The sequence below is a fragment of the Pagrus major genome, chromosome 3 (genome assembly GCF_040436345.1).
Source record: "Pagrus major chromosome 3, Pma_NU_1.0".
Classification (NCBI taxonomy): Eukaryota; Metazoa; Chordata; class Actinopteri; order Spariformes; family Sparidae; genus Pagrus; species Pagrus major.
The window spans coordinates 4269258-4294300 of NC_133217.1; the positions used below are offsets into that span (position 1 = coordinate 4269258).

Below are 25043 nucleotides of genomic sequence, written 5' to 3' on the forward strand. Positions count from 1 at the left end.
AAGAAAAAGAGGCTATTTGATATGTTACGTAATACATTCATTTTTTCGGTGTTATGTGGTGATCGTGTACAAATGATTGTGTTGGAGTGGCACAGTATTGACGCAACTTAAAGGAGACCTATTGTGCGTTTTCATTTTTTTCTTTTTCTTCAGTGTATAATATGTCTCCTTATACATATACAAAGGCTTTGGAAGTTAAAAAGGCCAAAGTCAGCACCAGCAGAAGCTCCTCTCTCCCACAGAAAACACTGCTCCTGAAACATCTCGTCAGTAGTCTCGCCTTTAATTCGGTGACTTTGTGACATCACACTACGTCACCATGTCCACATTTGCATAATTTATGCATAGCAGGTAGTTTGGCATGAAAGAATTGATTTAGCGCAGCTGATCTGCTGCAGTAAGCGATGCTGTTCAGGCGTGTGTGAGCTGACCAATCAGAGCAGACTAGGTATTCAGAAGTGGGGCCTTAAAGAGACAAGAGCCAAAACAGCGTTTCAGACAGAGGGGGAATACAGAGCTGCTGCACTGGACAGTATGAGGAAACTGATGTGTTTTTTGAGCATTAAAGCATGTAAACCTATTCTAGTAGTAACCCAAAATTAAATGATGAACCTGAAAATAAGCATTATATGTCTCCTTCAAATCTTTCATGAAACACAGAGACCCTTTTTAGTACATGACAAAAGATGGTAGAGGTTTGACCACTAAATGTTTAAGTTTCCAGACAGAAATGCTAAACATTTGCTCAAATGTGTGTTTTTGCTATATTTTTGCAAACTGAGTGAGATTTAGACTGTTGGTCTGACAAATCAAGCAATTTAAAGACGACATCTCGGGGCAAATGGATATTATAATAGACAATTTCATTATTTTCTGATATTTAACAGACTAAATGATGATTGGATAAACGACTGATTCACTGATATTGAAATGATTTGTTGTTTTTGTAGTCCGAGTCGTTTACTTAGGGTGATTTGCAGTCAATCCCTGACGTGAGATGCTGGCATTGATTAGCTTTTGTTTGGGCCCATCACCAGCACGGCCCTACCAGGAGTTATAACTTCTGCCTGTGACATTTAACTTGCTTCAAGAACAACAAACTAGGGGATAACACTGCAATGATATACAGTGCTATTTTGATAAAAGTTGCTTAACACCAAGCTACAAACATGTAACACAGATTCAATTCTCCAATATGTTTTCCCTACCTTGGCCAGACATACTACTGAAACATCCCACACCGCTCTTGGTACGTCCTTCAACAGGTCTCTGGGGGTGATTTTTGGCAATTTGAGATAAAAAGCCTCACTGGCGTTTGGGCTAATTGTAGTTGATGGAAATGATTAACAGACGCATTTATCCTGACGATGGCATTGGGGCCATTGTGGTGTATAGGCTCTAATTGTAGCTAGTAGCAGTAGTTGTTATGCGGTATGTTGTGGTGGGTTGTACCTAATTGTAGTTGATAGTAATGGTTCCAGTCTGTGTATACAGCCTGAAGCAGACAAAGGCTGTACTGCGACACTGACACACACACTCACACAGAGAGACAGAAAAAGAAAACATACGGTACAGCCTTTCAACACACACCTCGTCTTCTTGCCCACATCTTGGGGGCATGCAAGTAACACGTATTAGCCTGATTGTTGATTTCACGCTTCGGCAAAATCATTCGTAATTTTCTTATTATCGCTTTGATTAACTTTCGCAGTCACCACGGAGATCTTACGGGGCAGATGGAAACACAGTTAGGTCAGTCAGTGCTTCTTAGGTCGGGATTTCAGCCTCATTGCTTTACCACAACGATCTGTAGTTTTCCACTGTGTGTGTGTGTGCGAATGATGAATTCTGACTGGGTGTGGTGAACATCAGATGAGATTTTCCTCCGCTCCCTGCGCTCACTCACTCTCCCTCACACACACACACTCATGCAGACACACACAGTGAGTGCCAGGGCTGGTCTAGGCGTGGGCCCTCGCAGACATAAATTGCTTTAGTTTAATAGTTGTATGGTAGAGAAAGGCGAAGGAAAGAAAAAACGTTAAAACACTCGAAAGAGAGAGAATTGGATTCAACAAAGAAAAGCAGCTGTCACTCGGCCGTCCGTCTTCTCTTCTTCTGCGTTTGTGTGCGCGTTTGTTTTCTCTTTTCTTTCCTAATCCACTAGATTACATTACAGAATATGGTCCCTTTTAATATGTTTACGTGTATCCCGATCTGTTTGTTTACGTCCAGCTGATTATCTGCTTTCAGCTGTATTCCCCTTCCCTTCTGAAGAGCGTGTGTGTTCTTTCTCTCATGCTTTAACTGTTTGCAGTTCGCTATCAGCAAATAACAATACGCATTTATCTCTGGCAGGAACACAGAGCTATCTCGCTGCCACACACATCATCAAACATGCATTACTCACGCACACAAACACACACACATATTGCATTGATCTAAAAGTGATCAGTTTTTGGCGTCTATCAGGCGTCTGTCGGGTTTCACTTGTGTTTATTACCAAACTCACACACACACACACTCACGCACGCATACAAACACAGCGTATGGGTCAATGGGTTGACTGTGTTTACGACTGAATATGAACTGAACGACCACAAATAAACACACGCACACACACACACATGCTCAGAAAGCACACACACACACACACACACACACAATATCTCTGTCTCTCTGTCATGACTGTTGTGAACAATACGACCACAATTGTTCTCTTTTCAAACAAAAGGAACATTATGGTTTAACATAAAACACATGGTTGGTTATTTGATGGCTTTGTATAGTGATTATAAGGGAGGGAAGGATGGTGGGAGGAAGCGGGGTGACAGAGGGAGGGAAGGGGAAGGAACAGAAAAAAAACATTTAATGATGGAATTACTGTTATTGTTGCAATTATTCTCGCATGTGAAAGATGGAAATAAGAAGTTTAAAAAAACGACTAAAATGCATCGCGATAAGTGCTTTTCAGGTATTTAACGCTGGTTATAAATGAGCACGGTGGCAAGATGAGTTGAGGGAGAGAAAAGGGAGACAAGAAGGGGGTTAAAGTAAACTGGGAATTTGTTTTTAAAAGAGAATAAAGAAGAGGTGACACAGATGGAGCACGAGGGACAGTGAGAGATGAGAAGCCAGAAAGTGATCGAAAGAGATGCAAGAAGGGAAGAGGAATTTGGAGGGCTGCAGGGGATGAATCGCAGTCTGCCGCCACCCTCATCCATCTTTCTGATATGGGATGTGTGGTTTGATGTGGTTGTCTGTTGGCCATTCTCCCCGTCTCTCTCTCTCCGTCTCCCCCCACTTGCCTCACCCTCTCTCTACCACCCCTCCCGCGCCATCCCAGCCTTCTCTGATATGGTTTGAGTTTTGATGTGGTCGTGTGTTGAAGATTCTCACGGATGGTTTCCATAATGATAAAAAAGATTCACTCCCTGGTTTACAAAAAGGAAAAAAAAAAAGGCTAAAAAGTTGCACGTAAGGATGCAGCGAACGCACACACACACACACATCCCTGAAAAAAACTCTCACAGCTGAGATGTTTCTGATTTGTTGGGGCTGTTTTTCTTTGACGAGGTTTGCGGTTGAGGATCGTCACAGATTTCAGCCTTCAAAGACGATTGTAAATTGAATCAAAGCTATTCTGTACACATGCATCATTGTCAGAAAATTGAATTTGTGTGTATTTGAGTCCTGCAAACACCTTGTATCTCTTAGTGTCTTGATTTTAAAAGGATACTTTAAAATCTGCTTGATATTTCATCCCCCAGTTCCCTCATGGATGCATAAACAATACCGAGTCTACATGCTTTAATGTCAGCGCATCACTCGAACAATCAAACTAAAACTTTCTCTGTCTCTTTTTCATCTTATCAGAGATGGTGAGGAAGAAGAATCCCCCTATCCGGAGTGTGGGAGGCGAGGAGGAGGAGGAAGAAGAGGGGAGGAGGCCAGCAGGAGAAGAAGAGGAGGAGGGAGAGGAGGAGGGGAGAGTAGGAGCAGAGGCTGAACGAATAAACCGACCCTCTGAGCCGGAATCCTCTGACCGGATCAGAGGAGATGAGGAGCAGGAGGAGGAGGAGGGAGAGAGCGAGTGCGCATCCTCATCTGTCTCTCCCTCATCCGTCAGTGAGCGCTACAGCAACGAGGAGAGAGGGGGGAGGAAAGGAGGGAGGGCCAAGCAAGGAGGTGCGACGTCGACCGACAGACCAGAGAGCCAGTCGGAGGCCGAGGATGGGGAGAAGGGGGTAGAGGAAGGAGAGAGGAGCGAGAGAGACAGGGGGGAGGCAGATCATCTCACAGCTCCTCTCCACTCTGCTCCCCACCTCCTCCCCAGACAGGAAGGAGGGGAGGAGTCGACAACTGACACCCCTCCGCTCTCCGCCAGCCCCTCTCCCAAACTCCAGGACTTCAAGTGCAACGTGTGTGGTTACGGTTACTATGGCAACGACCCCGCCGACCTGGTGAAGCACTTTAGGAAGTATCACCTGGGTCTGCACAACCGCACGCGGCAGGACGCTGCCCTCGACACACACATCCTGGCCCTCCACAACATGGCTCCCCAACACACACCTCTAGGTAATTACTCTTCGCTTAAACAGTATTTCAGTTATTTTTAAACCTTTAGCCTATGTTTACATATTTTGCTGTGTAAATGACTAATAAAGGTACATGAAATTATGGTATTGGTCTGGTAGATCACCTCAGGTGGCAGCCACGAAACAGGCTGCAAGTGCTTGTTCTTGCCACTGACAGGCTCTCGTCTTGTCTTGGTTGTTATTCTAAGCGTCTGACAACATTGTGGAAAGGATCCCTACAGAGAAAGACCTTTATGGTAAAGAGTAAACCCTTCATTCTTAACCAGAAACAGCCACTAAATCGCCCTCTTTAAAGCCACCAGACAAAAACAGTCATTTTACCGTGGCGATCGTCATAAAACACACTTGAGACTCGACAGAAAATGAAGACCTTGAGTCGCCCAAAAGGATTTAGCTGCTGCCATTGCTGCCTGTTTCACGGCTGGTGGCTGAGGCGATCTGCGGGATCACTTCCAAGACTTTTTGTACCCATTTAGACACCAAAATATGAAAAAAAATAAAAATAGAAATAGGGCCCTGGTTTCAAAGTGCTGGAATTACTCGTTAAATTGTTAAACATGTGCTGGTACTTGTTGTTTAAAATAAATGGATGGTATCATAGATCCATGCACAAGATCAATTAATAAACATCACTGATTACAGGGCTTTGGGAGTAACAGTATACATGAAACAGGATTATGTAATCAGCATACAATTCAGATACATTCATTAAAAAAAGGGGATTTCTAATAGGATTACACTTTGAGAATAAAGAATGATATATCCATGCACATGTGCACACATGACAACACATGGCTTCACTGAGTGAAACAGAAAACACAAGTCTATTTTTACAGAACACACACACTCGTTATTAAGATGAAATAAAAGTCATCCTATTGATATTTCTTTTCTTTAGAATAATCCAAAAGTAACAGAAAGTAATCAAGTTACATTACTTTAATGTTTTGATACTTGATTATGTTACTGTCTACATCGTTTAACAGGTAATTAGTAACTGTATCAGAATACATTTTTAAAGTAAGCCTCCCAACCATGCTGATCGTGCTTTGGAGCAAGCATTGCAAGTGTTAGTCAGCTGCCCCGAAATCTGAACCATAACTATCCTATTATCACCTCATTATGTATTAACATACATGCTTGAACCCTACTAAGTTTATTGCAGAGTGAGTAAGTTATAAAATCCAAGGAAAAACGGTGCTTGTCATAACAAGTCTTAAATACACAAATATAAAAGTTTAGATTGTTTAATGAAGTCCTTTTTATTACATTTTGAGTGCACGTTTTTGATTTTGTAAGGTATTATTGTGACATTTTTTTCAGTATGCTTGTAAAACTTTTATAATAAAAAATATTACAGGTGTTAAATTTCATTATTCACACTATTTACATCAAAACACCAAACCACATGCGGAAAGAATAAATCACACATCACATAAACAGCTTGCAAACAGTTCCCCGTGTGCTCAGGTGGCAGCAGTTTCTAGCAACAAGAACTTGTTGATTGTTGATCTAAAAGTTTTCCTCCTTCCCAGAAGTCAGACATGTCCCTGAATGTTTGTGCTTCTGGCAGCCTGACCCGTGTTTGTTTGTCTGCTTCTGCAAGTCTGACCTCCTCCTTGTTTTTCTGCTCCCAGATATACAGGCAGGACAGGGGCAGAGGAACCAAGCCAAAGAGTTGGGGAAGACCAGACCAGATGTGCACAATCAGCAGCACAGGACGGTAATGATGAATGGCACATATGACGTACAGGTGAGCACGGGCCAAGGTCAAGAAATACAGATAGATATACGTGATGATGATGCCTAACTTTTTTCATTCAAGTCTAATCAATGCACAAGACATACACTGAAAGAACATACGCACCTTTAAAATAACATGAAGCCATCGGAAAAGCTTTATGTTATCAACATCGCTTAGAAACACTGATCCAAAACAGGCGACACGCTGATTCAGTTAACAATTCAATATAAGCATTGCTCCTAAATCTGTAAACCCTGGCCCATAACTGAACCGACTAATTTATTGGGTCGAACAATCTGCAACTGATTTCTAACATTGTGTGTGTGTGTGTGTGTGTGTGTGTGTGTGTTTTGGACAGTGAGGCATTGTGCTGCAAGTTATAAAACTTTATAGACTGACAGATGGAAAGACACAGAAAGGCAGACAAACAGGGCACCGGGCAGACAGCAAGGCCACACTTGTGTGTACTCGCATAATCAAGCACACGCACACACTGATACAGGTACACAGTCGTTGTAATCACTCACAGCCAATGCATATGTACACACGCATGTATACACTTGCTCTCATGCATCGTTGTTTGTGAATACATTAATGTGTATCCTGCGCTAATAACTCATATTTACTAACTATGATCATTGCAGCAGCCAGTAAGTTTTAAAAGACTAAAAAAACAACATTAACTGCAACTCCAACATTTATTAACCTACCTAAACAACTATGGCGGGATGCAGTATGTCATGTTTTATTGTGTGTGGACCTCAGGAAGAGTAGCTGATACCTTAGTTGCAGCTAATTGGGATCCAAATAAAGAATAAACACTATTCAACGTTCAATGTGTAAACATTTTAGAAAGGGTGATAGTGTCAGGTGTGAGCTGCTTTGCTGAGAAATTGCAGGATGAAGGCAGGAATGCTGCAAACTTAACATCCCAATTAATATTTCCTTCTTGTTGTCCATGTAATGAAAGATGATTGAATTTTACCTTGTAATTATACACCATCAGATCACATCAAAAGTCATACTTAATTAACACGACAGATCAGCCAGTTAATTCTAGGATTAAAAAATCCCTTCATTTATTTAGTTTTATGTCACTTATTATTGCACTTTAAATCAACAGTTACTAATCAGTCAAACCAACAGCTGTGGACTGGTTAGAATGAAACCTGTAAAGTCTCTGCTTAACATTGTACATAGTTTACTGTCCCTGTTATTGTAGACATGACTGTCTCACAAGGCAAGTTTATTTATATAGCAGCATTTACAGTATATACAGTTGTCTCAGACACAAGGTTATTTAAAATGCTTAACAGAGACATAGAAATGCATTAAAAATAAGATATTAAGAACATTTTAAATATTTTTTTATTGACAAACAAGAAGAAAAAAATAATCGTTACGGATTAAAAATATGCATTTAAATGACAAATAAAACAAAAGCAAGCAAATAAAAAGTTACACATTAAAAGTAAGTTCTGGATCAAATTATTTTAGCCACAGTAAAGAGTTTTTTAGTGGACCTCAGGTACTCAGGAAGCTTGTCTCACAGGTGGGGAGCATAGAAACTAAAAGCTAATTCATCTCACTTGGTTTTAATTCCAATGAAGGAACCTGTAAAGCCTCAGACACAAGTATGTACATGTCAGCCAAATCTGAACCAAACTGACTTTTTTCTTCATGCACACACATTATTTATTGCCTCGTGAACTTATGTAGGTCTTCCTATGCTACTTTTAAAAGACTAGGTATACTGTAGATCTTAAAAAGAAAATCACATGTATGTATTTAAATATATGCTTGAATATGAGTATTCAACATGAGTATTTTTGTGAGGCAGCAGGATGTTATTTTGAAATGAACTTGCTAAGACGGAGCTCCATCAGGTCACCATTTGTATTTTAAGCGGTCACTAGTGCCAAACTTCTGTAGACATTGAAATGCCATTCAGTTGCTTTTATGAAGCAGGATAATGAATCCACAATTAGACCTCATCAGATTTAATGAACACTTACAAAATAGATATTTCAAGCTTTATCGCAATATGTTCTTCCTTATTGTCGAGCTTTTTATGCCGTATTAATTCATGTTTTTTTTGGATGTTTGAGAGGCTGTCACATTCCTTAAAAGTCACATTTTTAACAATATGCCAATCAAGAACAGGGCAAAAAATGTGAATTTCAAGTTTATAAATTAGGCTTCAACTAAAGTTTTTATTTTCATATTTCATACTGTACAGTGTAGGTTTATATTTTCAGTACTTGGCTACAGTTGTAGGTTCTCTTTGAATGATTAATGATGATTAGAAACAAAAATAAGCTCTTTAATTGTTACTTAATTAAGCATATCAGAATTCAGAATTGGAACAACTCCAGTTTTGTTAACAACTGGGACGGGGATTAGGACTTTCAGTGTGCGTGAACAGTAGGGTTTTGTCTGAAAAGCTTTCGACAAGATGATCTAATAAACGTAACATGTGTTTGTGTATGTGTGTGTGCGTGTGTGTGTGTGTGTGTGTGTGTGTATGTGTGTGTGAGGAGTTTCATTTCACTTTAACCAGGAGTCTGTAATGGCTGTAAGTCACGTAATGGACTCAGAAACACACATAGTATACACACAGTAGTCAAGCACTGCACACACACACACACACACACACACACACGCACACACACAGAGTCAGAAATAGAAAATCCAGTGGGCTTAAGTCGTCATTATGAAGAAAAAGTGAAAGTATATTAAAAAAAAAGCGAATGAAAGGGGTCTCTATTCTCTCCATCCCTCGCTCGCTTTTTCTCTCTCCCGCCCACGTTTGGAAAATTCCATGTTGTCATTTGCTAAGAGGAGATGTCCCGTCGACCAATGAGATTTCAGGAGAAAAAAGACTCGGGGAGGAGAGAGACAGGGGGAAGAAGAAAAGTGCGAGAGAGAGAGAGAGATGGAGGAGGAAAGAGGAGAAGGGAGTGGAAGAGACAGACAGAGAGAAAGGCATTGAAACCAGTAGTTATAATCGGCTGTTAGGCAGCGTAATGAAACAGCTGTCAGACAAATTTAACTTTCTTCTTCTCTGTTCTCCAGTTGTCTCTCTCATCATCTGTCTCTCTTCCACCTTCTCCTTTAGTCTTCACTCACTCTTTCTTACTGATTCCCTTTATTCACTTGCTTCTAAATTAGCTTTTCATTCGTCTCTCACCTCTTTCTTCTCTCCCTTTCTCTTACTCGACTTACACACTCGTCCCACTTGTCCTCTGCCTCTTTTCTGTCCCCTTCGCGGTCTTTGTGTATCTCTGTCCATTCTGCTTGTTAAAATGACTTGATGCTTGGCTCGTGGCTCTTCTCTAATTGCCTCGGCAGGGTCTGTGCAATGTGAAGATTGGATGATTGCCGTTGTGAGATCACAAAGAGTAATAGATCTCATTTAGCCTTCTGAATTTCTTCTCTTCAACGAAGCCGAAATATACTGTCTCACATTTTAAATGACTTTTCCTTCTCATGTTGTAGCGTGTATAAATGTTTTGTCTTTGTCTTTAGTTTGTCCTTTTCTTATTTTTGAATATTTCTGCTAAGGCATTAGCTCTCTATGGATATAAATTCCTCATCTAAAAGAGACAGACAGATGTTTAATGAGCGAGTTTTAAATGCAAAAAGGGAAAACAAAGCAAGTTCTACAGTGTTATTCTCCAAATCTGAGTCTCCAAGATTTGTTGTGAGAATGCATTCATATCCAAGTCCAAAATATGGCAGAGTTCATACAGTAATTATGACCGAATCATCTGCACTGAAAAAAACAAGCTAAGTGCTTTATTAAAAAAAACCTCAAACCATACACCTTTACTCGCTTAACGTGCAGCCTACCAGCTGCATTTTGTTCTTGCCAAACCTCCATTACAAGACTGCCAACAGTCAGCATTAAACCACAGATCCGTAAAAAGACAAATCCATATTGTACAGTAGTAAGTCTAATGTCACTGTAAGACTTGCCAGGTTGCCTGCTCACCAGTATAGCCAGAAGCGCTCTATAATCACCTACAGTCGACGGGCCAACGTAATAAAAACCAGACGAGTGTCAGGTTGCTCGCTCAGTAATGTAAAATCTTGGCCGCTTACACTGGATACTACAGTAGAGCCTGATGGGTCTGTTATTGGTCAGTTAGTTTGACTTTCAGCGGCCTTTTAATTGTCTACAGTTACATACAAAAAATATTGGAATACTTTTGATTTGTGCTGTTTAGTGCTGAGAGCAGATAGAGCACAGCTTTCCATATTTGCAGCAGTGCAGCGCTGTGTTTGAAGGCTCATGTTACCTGAATATCTGCTGCTTAGGAATTAAAAATGACAATGGTGAATGTATTTTGTTCAAAGACAAGTTATTATAGGTACAGTACACCCAAATATGCACATTACAGATATATAGACTTATGATCCAAACTATACTAAACTAAACTATTGTCTAATGTCTAATAACTGTTGGTATGCTGTGAATTTTAAAAGCTGACTTTTCTTTAAAAAGTCAGAAAACCGATTATCGATCACCAAGTAGACTATTTGATTTAAGTTGTACAAGCTAAAAAGTTTTAACAGCTTGAATTTATTAGTCTACTTCAGTTGGTAATCGATCGATCAGTTGGTTTCCTCCTTACTCTATAAAGGAACTTTTGCAGATTTTACAGCCTAGATCCATCTTTTAAATATTAAAGATGATTGGTTTGAGTTGGGGTTTAGTAGCATTTTATTGAATCTGAATCTTACACATGACTTAAACACAAAGATTTATGTTTAGTTTTTGTTCACTAAGTTGACAAAATCACTAGTTGTAGCGCTCACTTATGCACCTTGTTTTTTCTGAACTATGGGACTTGCTCTAAAAGTTCACCTTGTCCTCCAGTATACAACTTTGATGATTGTTTTAGACAATATTAGCCTCTTGTTGGTGCCAAACTACAATTAAAAAGGTCCACCTGCATTGTTAAAAGGTAACTGCCATTTTTTCACATGCTTAAGTTGCATTGTGGCTGATGTAGGCCTAGGTTTTAAAAAAACAGTCCACCAGTCTAGCATTGCACTCCTGTAACACTGTTGGACTCAACGAATGGTCAAAATCGATACAGCAGAACCACATCACCTTTTTTTCCTTTTCAAAACATGGTGCCTACATTACCCACAATGCAACAGAGTCAACGAGTGAGGGAGTTACCCTTAAGTTACCCTTGGTGGTGTGGCAAATATGAAGACACCAGATTGCAGAGAACACATCAGACATCAGCCAGAAGTTTATTTTTATAGGCTGTTAGATGAGTATGTAATTAACGACAGCTGATATAATCTACCAAGGGCAATGTTTGGCGTTTAAACTAGCAAGAGTCAGCTGTCAGCAAATGAGAAGTTGTCGACATTGCTCTGCTTTGCATAAAAGGTTTGATCAAAGATTTGTTAGCGTTGTAGCTCAGTAAAAGTTATTTCGTTAACCAGGAAATGGATCCAGATGGAACCAGCTGTTTATAATCTTCTCTGCCTGTGGTAGCACTAAGCAAGGACCTGCTGATCTTCAAGTCTTAACCATGTATGAATTATACAGACATTGACTTGTGATATTAATGTAACAAAACCTTTTTCTGTCTTTTTCTCTCTTTTCTGCTTGGCAACAGGTGACGCTAGGTGGCACGCTAATTGGGATCGGCCGGAAGACCTCTGACTGCCAGGGGAATACTAAGTACTTTCGCTGCAAATTCTGCAACTTCACATACATGGGCAGTAATTCAGTAGAACTTGAACAACACTTCGTCTCCTCACACCCAAATAAAGTCAAAACTCCGCCAACCACGCCCCTGCTGGCGACCAATAACCTACCAACGCACGACAACCAGATGAAGGAACGGAGTCAAATCATAGACGGTGCAGAGCAAGTCGCGGTGATAGCAGATGACGATTCTTTGGTCGGGTACTCCATCCCAGTCAGGGCGTGTTCAGATACGTCGAGCTGGGCGGGGGAGCCGGGTCGAGGTCCTGTGCAGGCGTATTACTGGTGCAAATTCTGTAGCTGGAGTTGTGAGTGGTCAGGGGGCTCGGCGAAGCTTTTAGAGCACTATGAACAAAGACATAGAATGAGCACGGGAGGCACCATGAGCCCCAACAACTCTAATCCCGGGGGCATGGACAGAGAGAGGGAGAGAGGAGGGAGAAGGGAAGGAGGAGAGAGAGACCACATGGCATCCAAAAGCCGCAAAGATCTATCATCCAACCCATCCAGCACCAGCCAAGGTAATTAAATGGGAGAAAGTATGTTGAAATGTGGTGGTGAATTGTGCTGCGCGTTTTTCAATAGAAGGTATCCACTTTAATGGGCCAAGATTAATGATCATGGGTAAAAAAAAATTAAATAGCAGCCTAATGATTTTCTTTTTCTCTGGTACTATAATACTGCTTGACTTTGCTTTTCCTAGAAACTCGACTGGCCTCTACTTCTTTAGCTGTAACAAGTTCCATAATCCTGCCTGACCGCTTCCTTTTTATTGTTTATAGTTTTATGATGGTACTTGACCCTCTTTGTTATTTATCTGACATCTCCTTGTTTTTCCACTCCAAGACCCAAACTGTTTTATTTAACAGGCCTTCGCTCTGTTTTCTGCTTCCCAGGAGAGCCAAACAGCAGCGACTCAGAAGCAGTCGTGACCAGTTACAACTGCCAGTTGTGCGATTTCCGGTACTCAATGGCCCACAGCGCAGATGTGATCGTCGTAGCGCCGTTGCTGCTGCACTACCAGCACAACCACTCCATCCACCGATGTTGCATCCAGCACTGCATGTACTGTCCACAGGGGCTCTGTCAGCCACATAAACACCTGGGGGAGGTGAGACTAATAAACTGTTGGGATGTTTATTTGCTTGATGTTTTTCGTATTTGCTTGGCGATTAGAAGGAAAAAAACAAAACATGAGCAGTTTTTTAAGCGCAAGAAAGTAAAATGGAATATGAAAAAATGTAAAGGTAATTGTTCCAATTTTCAGCCTAGTTAAAATTCCCCTTGCTTCCCCCACTCCACCCACGCACGCTCCCCCACCCTCCCGTGTGCCAGCTGCCAAACAGTACCGATGCAGCTGTTTCAAATGCATAGAGGACGGTTGGCAACCAAAATTGCTGGTGGCGTTGTTGAGTTAATGATGCACATTTACCTGCACAGACAAAAACACAATTACATCAAAACTGAGAAAACATCAGAAGTCTAAATTCACCTTATGTGCACAGTTTCGTCAGTGATAAATAAAGCTTGCTACTCTTTAACGAACTTTGTCTGATTTTTTTCAACAGGTGTCTCACCCCTTCGCTTGTCGGAAGCCCACCTGCCCTAAATGCTCGTGTTCCAAGTTCCCTCAATCCACCAAACAGCAAGACACCGTCAGCTCAAAACCGACTACGGCCACCTCACCCAGCATGACCCCTCCTAATCCTAGAGGAGACCCAGGGGTGACTCTTCACACCTCCAACCCCGCCCATCCTGTTGTCACAAAAGGTATTCAAAGGCCTACTTCATTTTCAACTTTTCTTTATATGTCAGGAGATTTGACACGACATGCTCCTATGTTTTATGATCCCAGGCGTCACCCACTTGTGCGACCAGTGTGCCTTCGCCACCACCGATATCGACGTGTTGCTCCAACACTACGAAAGCTGCCACAGCCTGATAAACCTAAAGGGGGCACCTCCACATGTTAAGGCTGAGGATGAGGTCGGGGGAGACAAGGAAGGGGGGAGAGGAGGAGGAGGAGAGAGGGAGTACTCTTGTACTAAGTGTCACTTCATCACAGAAGTGGAAGAAGAAATTTTTAGACACTACAGGTAAGAGAGTCTCTGTATAAACATTGTGCTAGGATTGTGCTGGGATTCAAACCCTTTTAATTCTCTCTTTTTTTGTTTTACTCCCAATTACCCAGGAAATGTCGATCAATCCCTAACTTAGATATTTATTCTTAAAAAGACAGATTTTAATTTCGAACATGTAAAATCCAAAGAAATAAAACAGTAGAAAAGCTTTCAAAAAACAAGCCAAGAGCAACAAAATGAAAATAAAAAGAACAGTAAGCATTTACAAAGTCAAAAATCCAGCAACACGTGTAATATAACAAACAACTTTATTGTTAGACCAACATGTTTTGGCTAATGGGTTTCTTTTTATTGTAATGTGTTGTATAATGACCCACAAATGAAGCGGTTCTTTATAGTTCAAGTGTTGCTGGTGTTAAGACTCTCCATGCGCCTTGGAAGCAGGTGAAGTTGAGCCAGAAATCCCAACTGTGTGATGAGCTTCATTGATATATCCCTGCAATAGATATTTGTTTCTTTTCTGCTGTTTATGGGTCTCAGGAACAAGATCAGCACAAGGACGCCATGACCTGCTGAGTTATCAAGGCCTTAATCCAATCTTGGCATCGACTCTGTGAGAATCTAGTTATGTTGAGGACCTTTAGAAATGATGGGCTTTGCATCACTACCTTTTAAAGCTATTGTTTTCTTGTGGAACTATTTAAAGACAGTGCTGTGTGTTGCCATATTTTTAATCACCTACATGTAAAAGCGCTATAAAAGAGTACTCTGCTGATTAAGCACGCCTACATTAACGTTGCCAGACTCACAACGGACAGTTTAAGAAAAAAAAGGATCAAAATCGATGCAGCAGAACAAGATATATCATCTTTTTTAATTCCAGTCACCCCACTTCTAGTTGATTTGTAGTTTTTAGTTTTCCCCAACTGATGCAATTTGATTTCATGCAGATCCCTCTGGAGCAACAACAAGGCTTTATACAACTATGTCAAGCATACAGTAGTACTTAAAAAAGATCTCTAAACAGACCTTGATGTGTTAAACAAGTGGAGTATTCCTAAAATTGTAACTACTCTTTACTGACTATCCTTCGTTGGACAGCTTTCTCCAAAGAGGATCGGCCTGGCAATATAGAACCAAAGACTTTGTGTTAAAGGTGCAATATGTAATAAGTGGACACCTGTCGGATTCAGGAAATCACCAGAGTAACTGCTAAATGCTACTTACTGTAACTGCCATTAGCTAGTTAGCTCAGTTAGCCGTGCAACTAGCTGTCTGGACTGGAACCCCGGGGACCAAGCGTCACTAGCACAGGAGTTATGGACAGGGGCTAGCTGGTTAGCATGCTAACTTTAGTAGATGTCTCTGCAAAACCACCAAACGTCAAAACTGTTACTTCTTTAAGTTTTGAACTAAAATTCCTACATGTTGCCCCTTTAAGTTTTGATGTTTTAAAACTTATTGGTTTTTATGAGACAGTAAATCAGTAAAATTGTGTTTTTTGCTTGCACATACAAATGTCTGTGCACAGTATGTGTACACCTGCTAAATAAGCCATAAGCTCAGTTTCACAAATTGTTAAAGCCTGTATAGGTCAGTCTAGACTCAGCTAATTTGTTGCCTACATACCACACACAGAAACACACACACACACATGTTCTCAAGGTTTTCAGTGACAGCGCCAGAAAAAATGACAGAGAAAGCTTAAGTATGTTAGGGTGGGGAAGAGAGGGAGAGAGAGAGGGGTGGTGTGGGAAAGTTGTGTCTGAAGACTGAGAGACTGAGAGATAGTTGTGTGAAATCGTTTTGGCTATTTTAGTATTGATCTAGATTGCTGATCTGGATTGCTTCTTGAGATTTGCTCTCAAACAAACTCGCAAACACAAGTTACTCGTTTTCTCCAACACACAAACAAACATAAAATTACAGTCTGACGGAGCCGTCTCAGCAGGACGTCTGCCACAAATCAATGACAGATTAAAAAAGTTTGATTCATTTCAGGGTGAGAGCGGGGAGAAGAAGGTGAGGTGGAGAAAGATAGAGAGAGAGAAAAAGGGATGTATTGACGGAGAAAGGAAAGAAAAGGTGGAAAAAGAAGGAGACGGCATGGGGGGAAGAAGAAACGGAGAGAAAAGCAGAGAGGAAAGTGTGGATAGAGGGTGACAAAGCGAGAGAGACAAAGAGAGAGCGGAGGGGATTTAACAGTCCACTCACGTCCTTAACAAAATCTAAGCTCTGAATCTCGGAGCTCAAATCAAATAAAACTGAAATAAAGCCAGAAAGTTTCACACCACCACTAAAATCAACCAGACCTAAAAGGATTCCAAGGCCAAGTTTTAGAAAACAAATCCAGGATTTAATTACAGGGTGCTCAGAACAAAGGCACGTAGTGTTTGGGGGGGAAAAAGTTACCAGCTGAGACAAACTAATCAATCTCCCTTATAACTTCCACACCGTAACACCCTCACTGAGGCTTTGACAAATGTTGTGATTGCTGAGAATGTGCATTATGTAATTACAATGCCAGTATTTTTAGGCTATTTATGATAAAGCTCCGAGGGCTTAAAAATAAGATGCGCAAATGAGTGTTTTCATGCACAAACAGAACTTCAAACATTTTATTAAACATAACAAACAGACTTATAAAGCTTATTCTCAAACATCTTTATATTGCAGAAATACTGCCATGCTCTCACTGTAATTATTAACATTTGTGTGTGTGTATGTGTAGAGTCGCAGGTTTGTGCTGACCTCAGCAGGTATAGGGGTTGTGACCGGTAAGACAAATTTGTTATTTGAGAGACTTGAAGACTTTCAATGTGAAATGCACAAACATGTGGTATCTTGGCAACAGTAGCATTAACAAGGCCTTAGCACTGACAGAGTTCACATGTTGCATTGAAGTAATATCAGAGTGTTTGCTTTGCCCTGAACATTGTTAAGCAGTTTTTATCTTCAGGATATAACAGACATTTTTTGGACCATTTTTCTACATAACTCCCTGAAAAGATCTTTTAAAATTCTTTGTCCACATTTCTTTGTGTTGCTTAACAAATGAATGCCTCCAAGGCCAAAATTACCAGCAGTGAGTTTCCCAGTCAACCCCTCATACTTTAGTAATGCGAGGTTATGTATTATTCTCAAAGACTAACTTTACTTATAAAGTTTTTTTGAAGATTTATAAATCTGACAAATGCCATTTTAGTTTAGCAAAAACTCAGAAACATTTAGTAAAGCTCATAAAATCAGTGCATTCAAACTAGGTTTGTAAAGGTATGAGAGTAAATATCACAACTTCGCTGTGTCATGATAAGTGGTATCACACCATTATTATAAAAAATATTTGCAGATACAATGAACCTTAAAGGATAAGTTCACCCAAAAATGAAAATTCAGTCATTATCTTCTCACCCTCGTGCTGATGGAGAGGCAGTTGAAGTTTCGTAGTCCGTGAAACATTTCTGGAGCTTCACAGCAGCAACTGAAGTAGATGGGGACTTGTTTTAAAACGTAAAAAAAAACAAAGAAAGATAAATCATAAAATGGCTCCATACAGATTGTTCGACATAATCCAAGTCTTTGAAAGCCCCTGAGATCCCAAATTGATTTGTGGATGATATTTTCACCCATCGGCACGCAGTCAAGCTTATGGACCCACCTCAGACGGAGCACCATTACACAACGCTTTTAGCGTACATTGAAGATTTTGTCTTCTAAAATGGTGTAAATATCATCTTTTCACATCAACTTGGAATCTTGGGGCTTCAAGATATGTGGATTACGCTGGATGAGCTGAAATGAGCCATTTTAAGTCTCTATCTACTTCAGTTTTTTAGGAGAATGCTGAAACGCTGTCTTGCTGGGAAACTCAAGAAATGTTTTGTGGATTAGGAAACTTCAACCGACTTTCTATCTGCGAGAGAGTGAGCAGATAATGACTCAATTTTCATTTTTGGGTGAACTTAATGGCTTGAAAACAGACTCTTTCTGTGGTTGAACCAGCGTTTTCTTATAATTTCACAAAATGATAGACTGACAGACGTAAAACTTAATATATTTTAATAACAATAACGCGGCAAAATTCTTACCATGGTATACCTTGAAAGTGTACTGCTGCAACCCTAATTCAGACTGCTTTGATATTTGTTATCTTTCAACACAAAATGAAATGTCCTCTCTGATTGTCTGAGGGGAAATAACATGATTCTCTGCATGTGAGACAGATGCAGTTGTTGATGGTTCTCAGGGTAGAGATTAGATCAGCACATATGTAGAATGATGATTATCATGAATGGGTTTGCGTGTGAGAAAGAAAGAAAGAAAGAAACAGTGAGTAAATGAGTCTGTAAACTGCGCCCGTCCATGTGTGCATACATGTGTGGTGTGAGCGGTGATGACAAACAGAGAGGCCGCTGTGTCTTTGTTCAGCATCTGGAGACATTTAAGTCCATTAGGTACAAGGTGTACTTTACTCATACACACATATATATGTATATATATATATATATATATATATATGTTTTTTTTACAAATGTTCTACAAAAATCTGGATCATTATGATCTGCTTGACAGGCAGTTTTTTTATCTTCATCAGTTAATAAAGGGCAGCAGATAGACAGAAACAGATAACATATTCAGAGAAAAAGAGATATAAAACAAGGCAAAAAACATGTCAGTAATAAGAGAGTATGTGTGATCTTTAAAGTTATATACTTGGATGTATCCTGAATATTTGTGTGGGTGTTCATCTGTGTGTTTTTCTTTCCTTTTTCTGCGTGCAGAATAGTTCTGGCAGGTTCCTGAGCAGAATCCAAAGGCATGACAGATGCCAGAACAGAAACACGACAATTTGATTGTTCTTTGGTGTTTTTAATGACATTTTTGACATATTCCACTGTTATAAACGAGTCGTTGCATTGTGGCAGTAATGAGAAGTCGCTAGTGAGAAATATGCAGGAGGAGAAATGCATTAAGAAAGACAGGTCTTATTTGTTGTGCTGTTATTTATTTTCAGGAAGATTTATTTAATGTATTTGTGAATGTATATTTTGACAGCTTCCAGTTAATGCTTTTCCTGTACACCTAAATATAAAGAAGCTGCCCATGGCAGGCCCCCCAAAAGCCACTGCAAACAGATCCAAGTTCTTGGTATAGATGCTCGATTGATTTTGCTCGCTGGCCCGCACAAGAAGCACCAAAATTGTCCTCTGAGCCAGGAAAAACCCTGATGCTGTGTATCGTATATATTGGCGGTCATTCAGGGCCTTGCCAGCAGGAAATGAAGGTGGTTTGTTGATGGCTGATACATTTCATGTCATTCAGATTCATTTACATTCCTCACAGTTTGGTCCTAATTCATGGTGATTCAGTGGAATACTGAGTCACTTTTTGGCAACAGGCTCGGTGAAACTTTACCTGAGTGTTTTGAGGAAATACACTTTCAATTGAGTCATTCAGGGAGTGGGTTTTTTTTTTCGAAATGTGATCAATTTAGCCATTTTTTCCCATCTCATATACAGCCCAATAAAAGCTATTAGAAATGAAAACAAAACCAGGTACTTAAATCGTAATACTTATGTTCAGTCTCGTTAGTTTTACTGTTCTGACTTCAGTGTGACTCACTCTCTCATTGACAATAACCTCTAATGAGCAAATCGTTTTTTCAAGAGGTCATGTTGGCGTCGACAAACCTGAAATTACTCTTTTTATGTATATGTTTAAGCAGTTTTATAATGTCAATTCGTTGCCTGCCATTTCTCAATTACAATGAAAGTAAACTTTTCCGACTCCTTTGTACTTTTCTATATTTTTGATACAACATTTTATTTATTCTTACTCAAGTTTTTTTATTTGTGGATAATTCACTCATGGCCTTTTTTCTCTCCTTGCAGGCGTGTCCACGCATGTTGCCGTTGTCGACGCTGTGACTTCACAGCTCCTGATTCGTCTGCCCTCCTCGACCATTTTAACTCAGCCCACTGTCACGAATCCTCCCCCTCATTGAGCTCATTGACAACGACCTCCTTACCCACCTCACTGACCACCTCGCTGACACCTTCGTTAACACTCTCAGCCAATGGCTGCTCAGCTCCCTCCACCTTAGCAATCAAGGAAGAAAGCAAGGGGGATCTTCGCCTCCTCTACTCCCTCGCACCACCCGAGGGACGGCTGGCAGAGGGAGGCAGAGAAGAGGCAGGAGGGGTGGTAAAAAGTGAGGGAGGTGAGGAGAAAGAAAGAGAGCGTGAGAAAGGCTGGGTCCTCGGGGAGACCAGAGGACTGGGAGAAAGAGGAGGTGAGCAGGCCCACGGTTTACTCTGGGTGCCCAAGGAGCGAATGGGACCCGAAAGAGGAGTAGAAAGAGGAACAGGAGGTGGGAGCCCTTCTCTTTTCCCCTCCCCCCTCTCACTGTCGTTTGTTTCAGCCAATCACGAGGCCTCGCAGCAGAAAAGAGGCGTGGCCTCACCTAGCATGGTTTACCTAGGAGACACCAAGTCGTTTTTGGGAGATACCAAGTCGTTTTTGGGAGACGCCAAGCTGTACGGCGGTGGGAGGCCCGGAGGAGCTGCTGCAGGTGTAGGCGGAGGGGAGAAACAGATCCAGATGGCTCCTCAGCAGTACACAGGAGGAGGAGGAGGTGGTGGAGGAGGTAGTGGAGGTGGAGGAGGACAGGAGACGAAAGGAGGAGCCGCAAAAGAGGAGTCCCAATCCCTTCTACGGGTAAGGCGGAACACGTGCACCCCGCTGTTTCACATTCAGCTCATTCACTGATTGAGCCTAATTTTTCCTAATTTCCTCTCTCACACCCTGATTTTAGCCTCTCACTCTCTGAATGAAGACCTCTGTATCTAGATCTCTATAAGCAGATCTGACCTGCTGAGAGCATTAGTTGTCATAGTGCTTCTATTAATACGCCCGTATCTTCCTTTCCTTTGAACCACATGTGAGGATTAGACCTCATGCAGAGAGCAGCGACAATGAAATCTGTAATTCGTCCGTCATTTAGAGCACTTATGCAGATTCACGTTGGCCAGAAACGTGTGTGTGAGTGTGTGCATATCTCTGTGAGCTTTTGTTCTTGTGTGTGTGTGTGTGTGTGTGTGTGTGTGTGTGTGTGTGTGTGTGTGTGCGCTTCCATGACATAATTTCCTTTCCCATAAGTTGCATTCATCTCTTTTCTAAATTAAATTTTAACTCACAACACTGAGAAACTTGCCTGTTGCTATGGCAACGGAGAGGCAAACTGAAAGTTCCCATGGTTACCACCTGTCAGTCAGCTCCCTCATCCCACTTTGTGGCCCACAATGCTTTTCACTTCACAGTGATGTCATGGACTGGCAGGAACAGACTATGGTTTGCCAGCACCGCAGAGCTTATTGGCTATGATCACATTAGATCAGAATAGACTGAACTGTGTGTGTGTGCGTATGTGTGTGGTTGTGTGTGTGTGTGTGTGTGTGTGTGTGTGTGTGTGTGTGTGTGTATGTAGTGTCAGGGCACTGACATGGGTCTATGTTACTGGTATTATTGAGTGTGACAGTGGTGTTCGTGGTGTGTGTACACACATCAGTGTGTGAGTTGAGTATATGGCTTCTTTGTACAAGTTGTGGGTTGGTCTGTTCCATGTACGTGTGTGTGCGCGCGTGTGTGAGGTGTTGGCAGTAACTTGGCAGACTGGGCAGGGTGGGGCAGCGAGAGGTTTGCTCATTATCGTGGGTGGGGCAGTGTATGTCTGTGAGAGAGTGAGACAGAGTGAGAGAGAACATGCATGAGGGAGAAAGGGGAAAAAAACTGAGATGAAGAGCGGAGGACCGAGAGAGTCCGATGGAGATAAAAGTAAAAATTAACCCCTTATCGTACAGTTTTCCCATTTGTTTGCCTCAAGGAAGAAAAAGTAACCAAAATTTAGCTCCCACCAAGGTCTCAGATTGTAATTTTTACTTTTCTGTGTGTGTACAGATGTAACAAATTAGTTGTACAATGTGAATGAGTGAGCTTTATAGATGTGTTTATTAGGACAGAGCCAGGTTAGCTTCTGCAGAGCTTCCTTTCTTTATTCTAAGAAGAGCTGACTGGGCAGAAACAATGTTTTTAATGGCTGCACCATTCAATAAAATCCGATTTTTCACATTTCCCCCCAATTCACATGAAAATATTTGGTATCTTTGAAAACTTCGGGATCTGCGCTAAAGTTAAAGCTCCTCTAATGGATGTTTTTATTTATTAAAATAAGTGTTAAATTGCTCTAGAATCCAACAGTCAGTCAGTCAACATTGTCTGTCCTCCCCCCGCTCATGCAGTAAAAGAGAAAAGAAATGTTCTGGTATCCCTGCCCGCTTTATCCAATCAGGACAGAGAACTCCTTAAAGGGGCGGTCCTGTCTGCTCATGAATGTGCAGAGAGCAGGATTCTCCTGTTTGCTGCTAAGGCTGGCGATTACCGCCGCGCCTTCATGTGGTGACGTTAAAAGGGAGGGAGGGAGGGAGGGGATTGGTTACTGCAAAAACGTACAGGAAGTTAGCCAAAACGCCGACAACGCTTACAGCTGCTTTAAAATAATGTAGGAGAAGAAGAAGTAAGAGATGGAAGAGACCAACAATTTATTAGAGGAGAAACACGAACATGACTTATTACTTAAATAGCGTCATGAGATATGGCCTTTGCTGCTATCTTTCTCCCTCCTCTCACTACACAATATTTATTCTCAGTTTCCATGGCATGCGGTGACAAGTCTAACACACACACGCACGCACGCACATTCACACAGGCTTAGGTTGACTCATCACTGGGCAGGGTAAGGGAGGGGCACTAATGCAAAGGATCATCTGAAATAACTTAGTACACACACGCACACGTTTAGTTCGATTTAAATGCAGCCTTTGACGCAACAGGGCAGAGTCTGAATTATAAAAAGGTGAATCGGCCCGAAATACAAATTGACTCTTTGTAAATGGCAAGTGAGAGAGAGAGAGGGAGGAGAGGAAGGAGGAAGAGAGGGAGTTAGTGGGGAAGGAAGTGAAGGATTATAAAAAGACAAAAGCAGAAACGAATATTCTGTCATATTCCATCTGAGCACGTGTATGCGTGTGCATCTTTTCTCTGTGTCCTGCACTCGTGTGGGTGTTTCTCCTCGTCCTCACTTGTTCTTTCTGTTCTCCCCCGCATCGATCTGTCCCTCTTCTTCTCTTTCCACTCTTTTTCTTTCATTTCCCTTCTTTTTCCTCAAAGGACAACTCACCTGATACACGTGGGATCGATACACACCTCGCGCACACACAAAAGCATTCAGGCGTGCACACACACACAGGCCTGTGCACACACACACACACACACACACAGTTCTTAGTATTCTGGTATTGGAGGCGTCTTGCTTTGTAGAGAGGGGAGAATATTTTCTTTTGAAAGGCCTGATCTATAATTGCTGCACAGTGTTGAGACATTGCTCCACTATTGGCTTTGTTTTTGTAGTGATTTATTGCATTGAAGACATTTGCTCAGTCTGAAATCTTATTTTCAGTCAGTTTTGACTGACTGCGCGAGGCAAAGATAGACTGTGTATGAGGTTTAAAGATGAAATTAAAGTAAAAGCCTGCATGACGTTTTAGTTTATAAATGGAATTGGACATACTTTGAGTAATGGTGGTTTTTCGAGTTAAGTAGGGCTGAGAAAGGTCCACCTCTGAGCCAAACATATGTGAACGCATGTGAATGTACCCAAACACATGTGAATCGACCCGAAATTTGGTCCGTCTAATACGTTCCAGACTGTGTTTTCAAAGGGAATTCCACCTCAAGGACAGCAGAGAGGAGGAGATAAATGGACGCATGCAGAGGGAGGAAGAAATAGTGGATGCGACCTTACGAACACAATATAATTGTGTTCATCTTATGTGGTCATAATGCAATACTGAAACGTAAACCTCCAGGGTTTTAAAAGTCCCATGCGTGACATTCAATTCCATTTGAGTCGAGAGACAGACGGAGAAAATAGAGACGAACTGAGAGAGATAAACGGGAATGTGTGCTTTCAGCAGATCAGAGAAGAGTTTCATTAAAGTTTCTCTCGTTTACATTTCTGCCCGACGGAGCTAATTATGTTTAAAAGACACACACACACACACACATGCACGCATGCACACACACACACAGCTGTATTTCCATAAAGCTGTCATTACTTTGCATTCTATTTCCCTTCTTCCCTCTTTCTTTGGGTAAATTCATCCGTGTTGGTGTACATGTGCGTCTGTGTGCGCTCTCCACTGCTTGTGTACTTAATTATGTGCGACATGTGTCTGCATTTGCATTCTGCCTGTGCGCGATTGTGTGAGAGCAAGTGTGTGTGTTTTGTAAGGAAATTAAAGCATGAAGTGAACTTATTTTCCGTGCTGATAATTTAACATCACTTTATATCCGCTACAGGAAATTATGGAGCTTATGCTCCAGTATGTGTGTGTGTGTGTGTGTGTGTGTGTGTGTGTGTGTGTGTGTGTGTGTGTGTGTGTGTGTGTGTGTGTGTTGTGTGCCTGATGCTTTTTATAAAGGAAAAAACTTAAGCGATTTAACTTATGAATTGTGGGCCTCGACTGTTGTGCTGTTTTATGTGAATGTTGTCTTTCTATTTCCAGGTCCTTTGCACTCCCACTATAAACTCATAAAAACAGCCACTTTAAAGAAGCACTGTCTAGTTTTGAGGAAGAAATTTTGATCAGTAGAGAAAGATCTCGATTGACTGATTCTTTTATGCCTAAAATGAAGATCCCTTGAAAAGTGCTCTAAAAATGAAACATTGTGACGAAGAGATTTATTTTAAAGGCTGGAAAATGTGTTTATGTGGGAAGAAAGAGCTGATAAACTTTTGGTGAGAATATGACTTGTGGACCTCACTGATC

General features: G+C 41.2%; 1 protein-coding gene across 1 annotated transcript in view; it reads left to right on the plus strand.

Moving 5' to 3' along the window:
- trps1 (trichorhinophalangeal syndrome I) overlaps nt 1–25043 on the plus strand; it is a 97388-nt gene that overhangs the window by 27465 nt on the left and 44880 nt on the right. Inside the window, exons 2-8 of the mRNA XM_073463704.1 lie at nt 3877–4578; nt 6236–6351; nt 11985–12597; nt 12973–13187; nt 13645–13846; nt 13932–14172; nt 20049–20874. Coding sequence (XP_073319805.1) covers nt 3877–4578; nt 6236–6351; nt 11985–12597; nt 12973–13187; nt 13645–13846; nt 13932–14172; nt 20049–20874 — 2915 coding nt within the window. The remainder of the gene's footprint in view (nt 1–3876; nt 4579–6235; nt 6352–11984; nt 12598–12972; nt 13188–13644; nt 13847–13931; nt 14173–20048; nt 20875–25043) is intronic.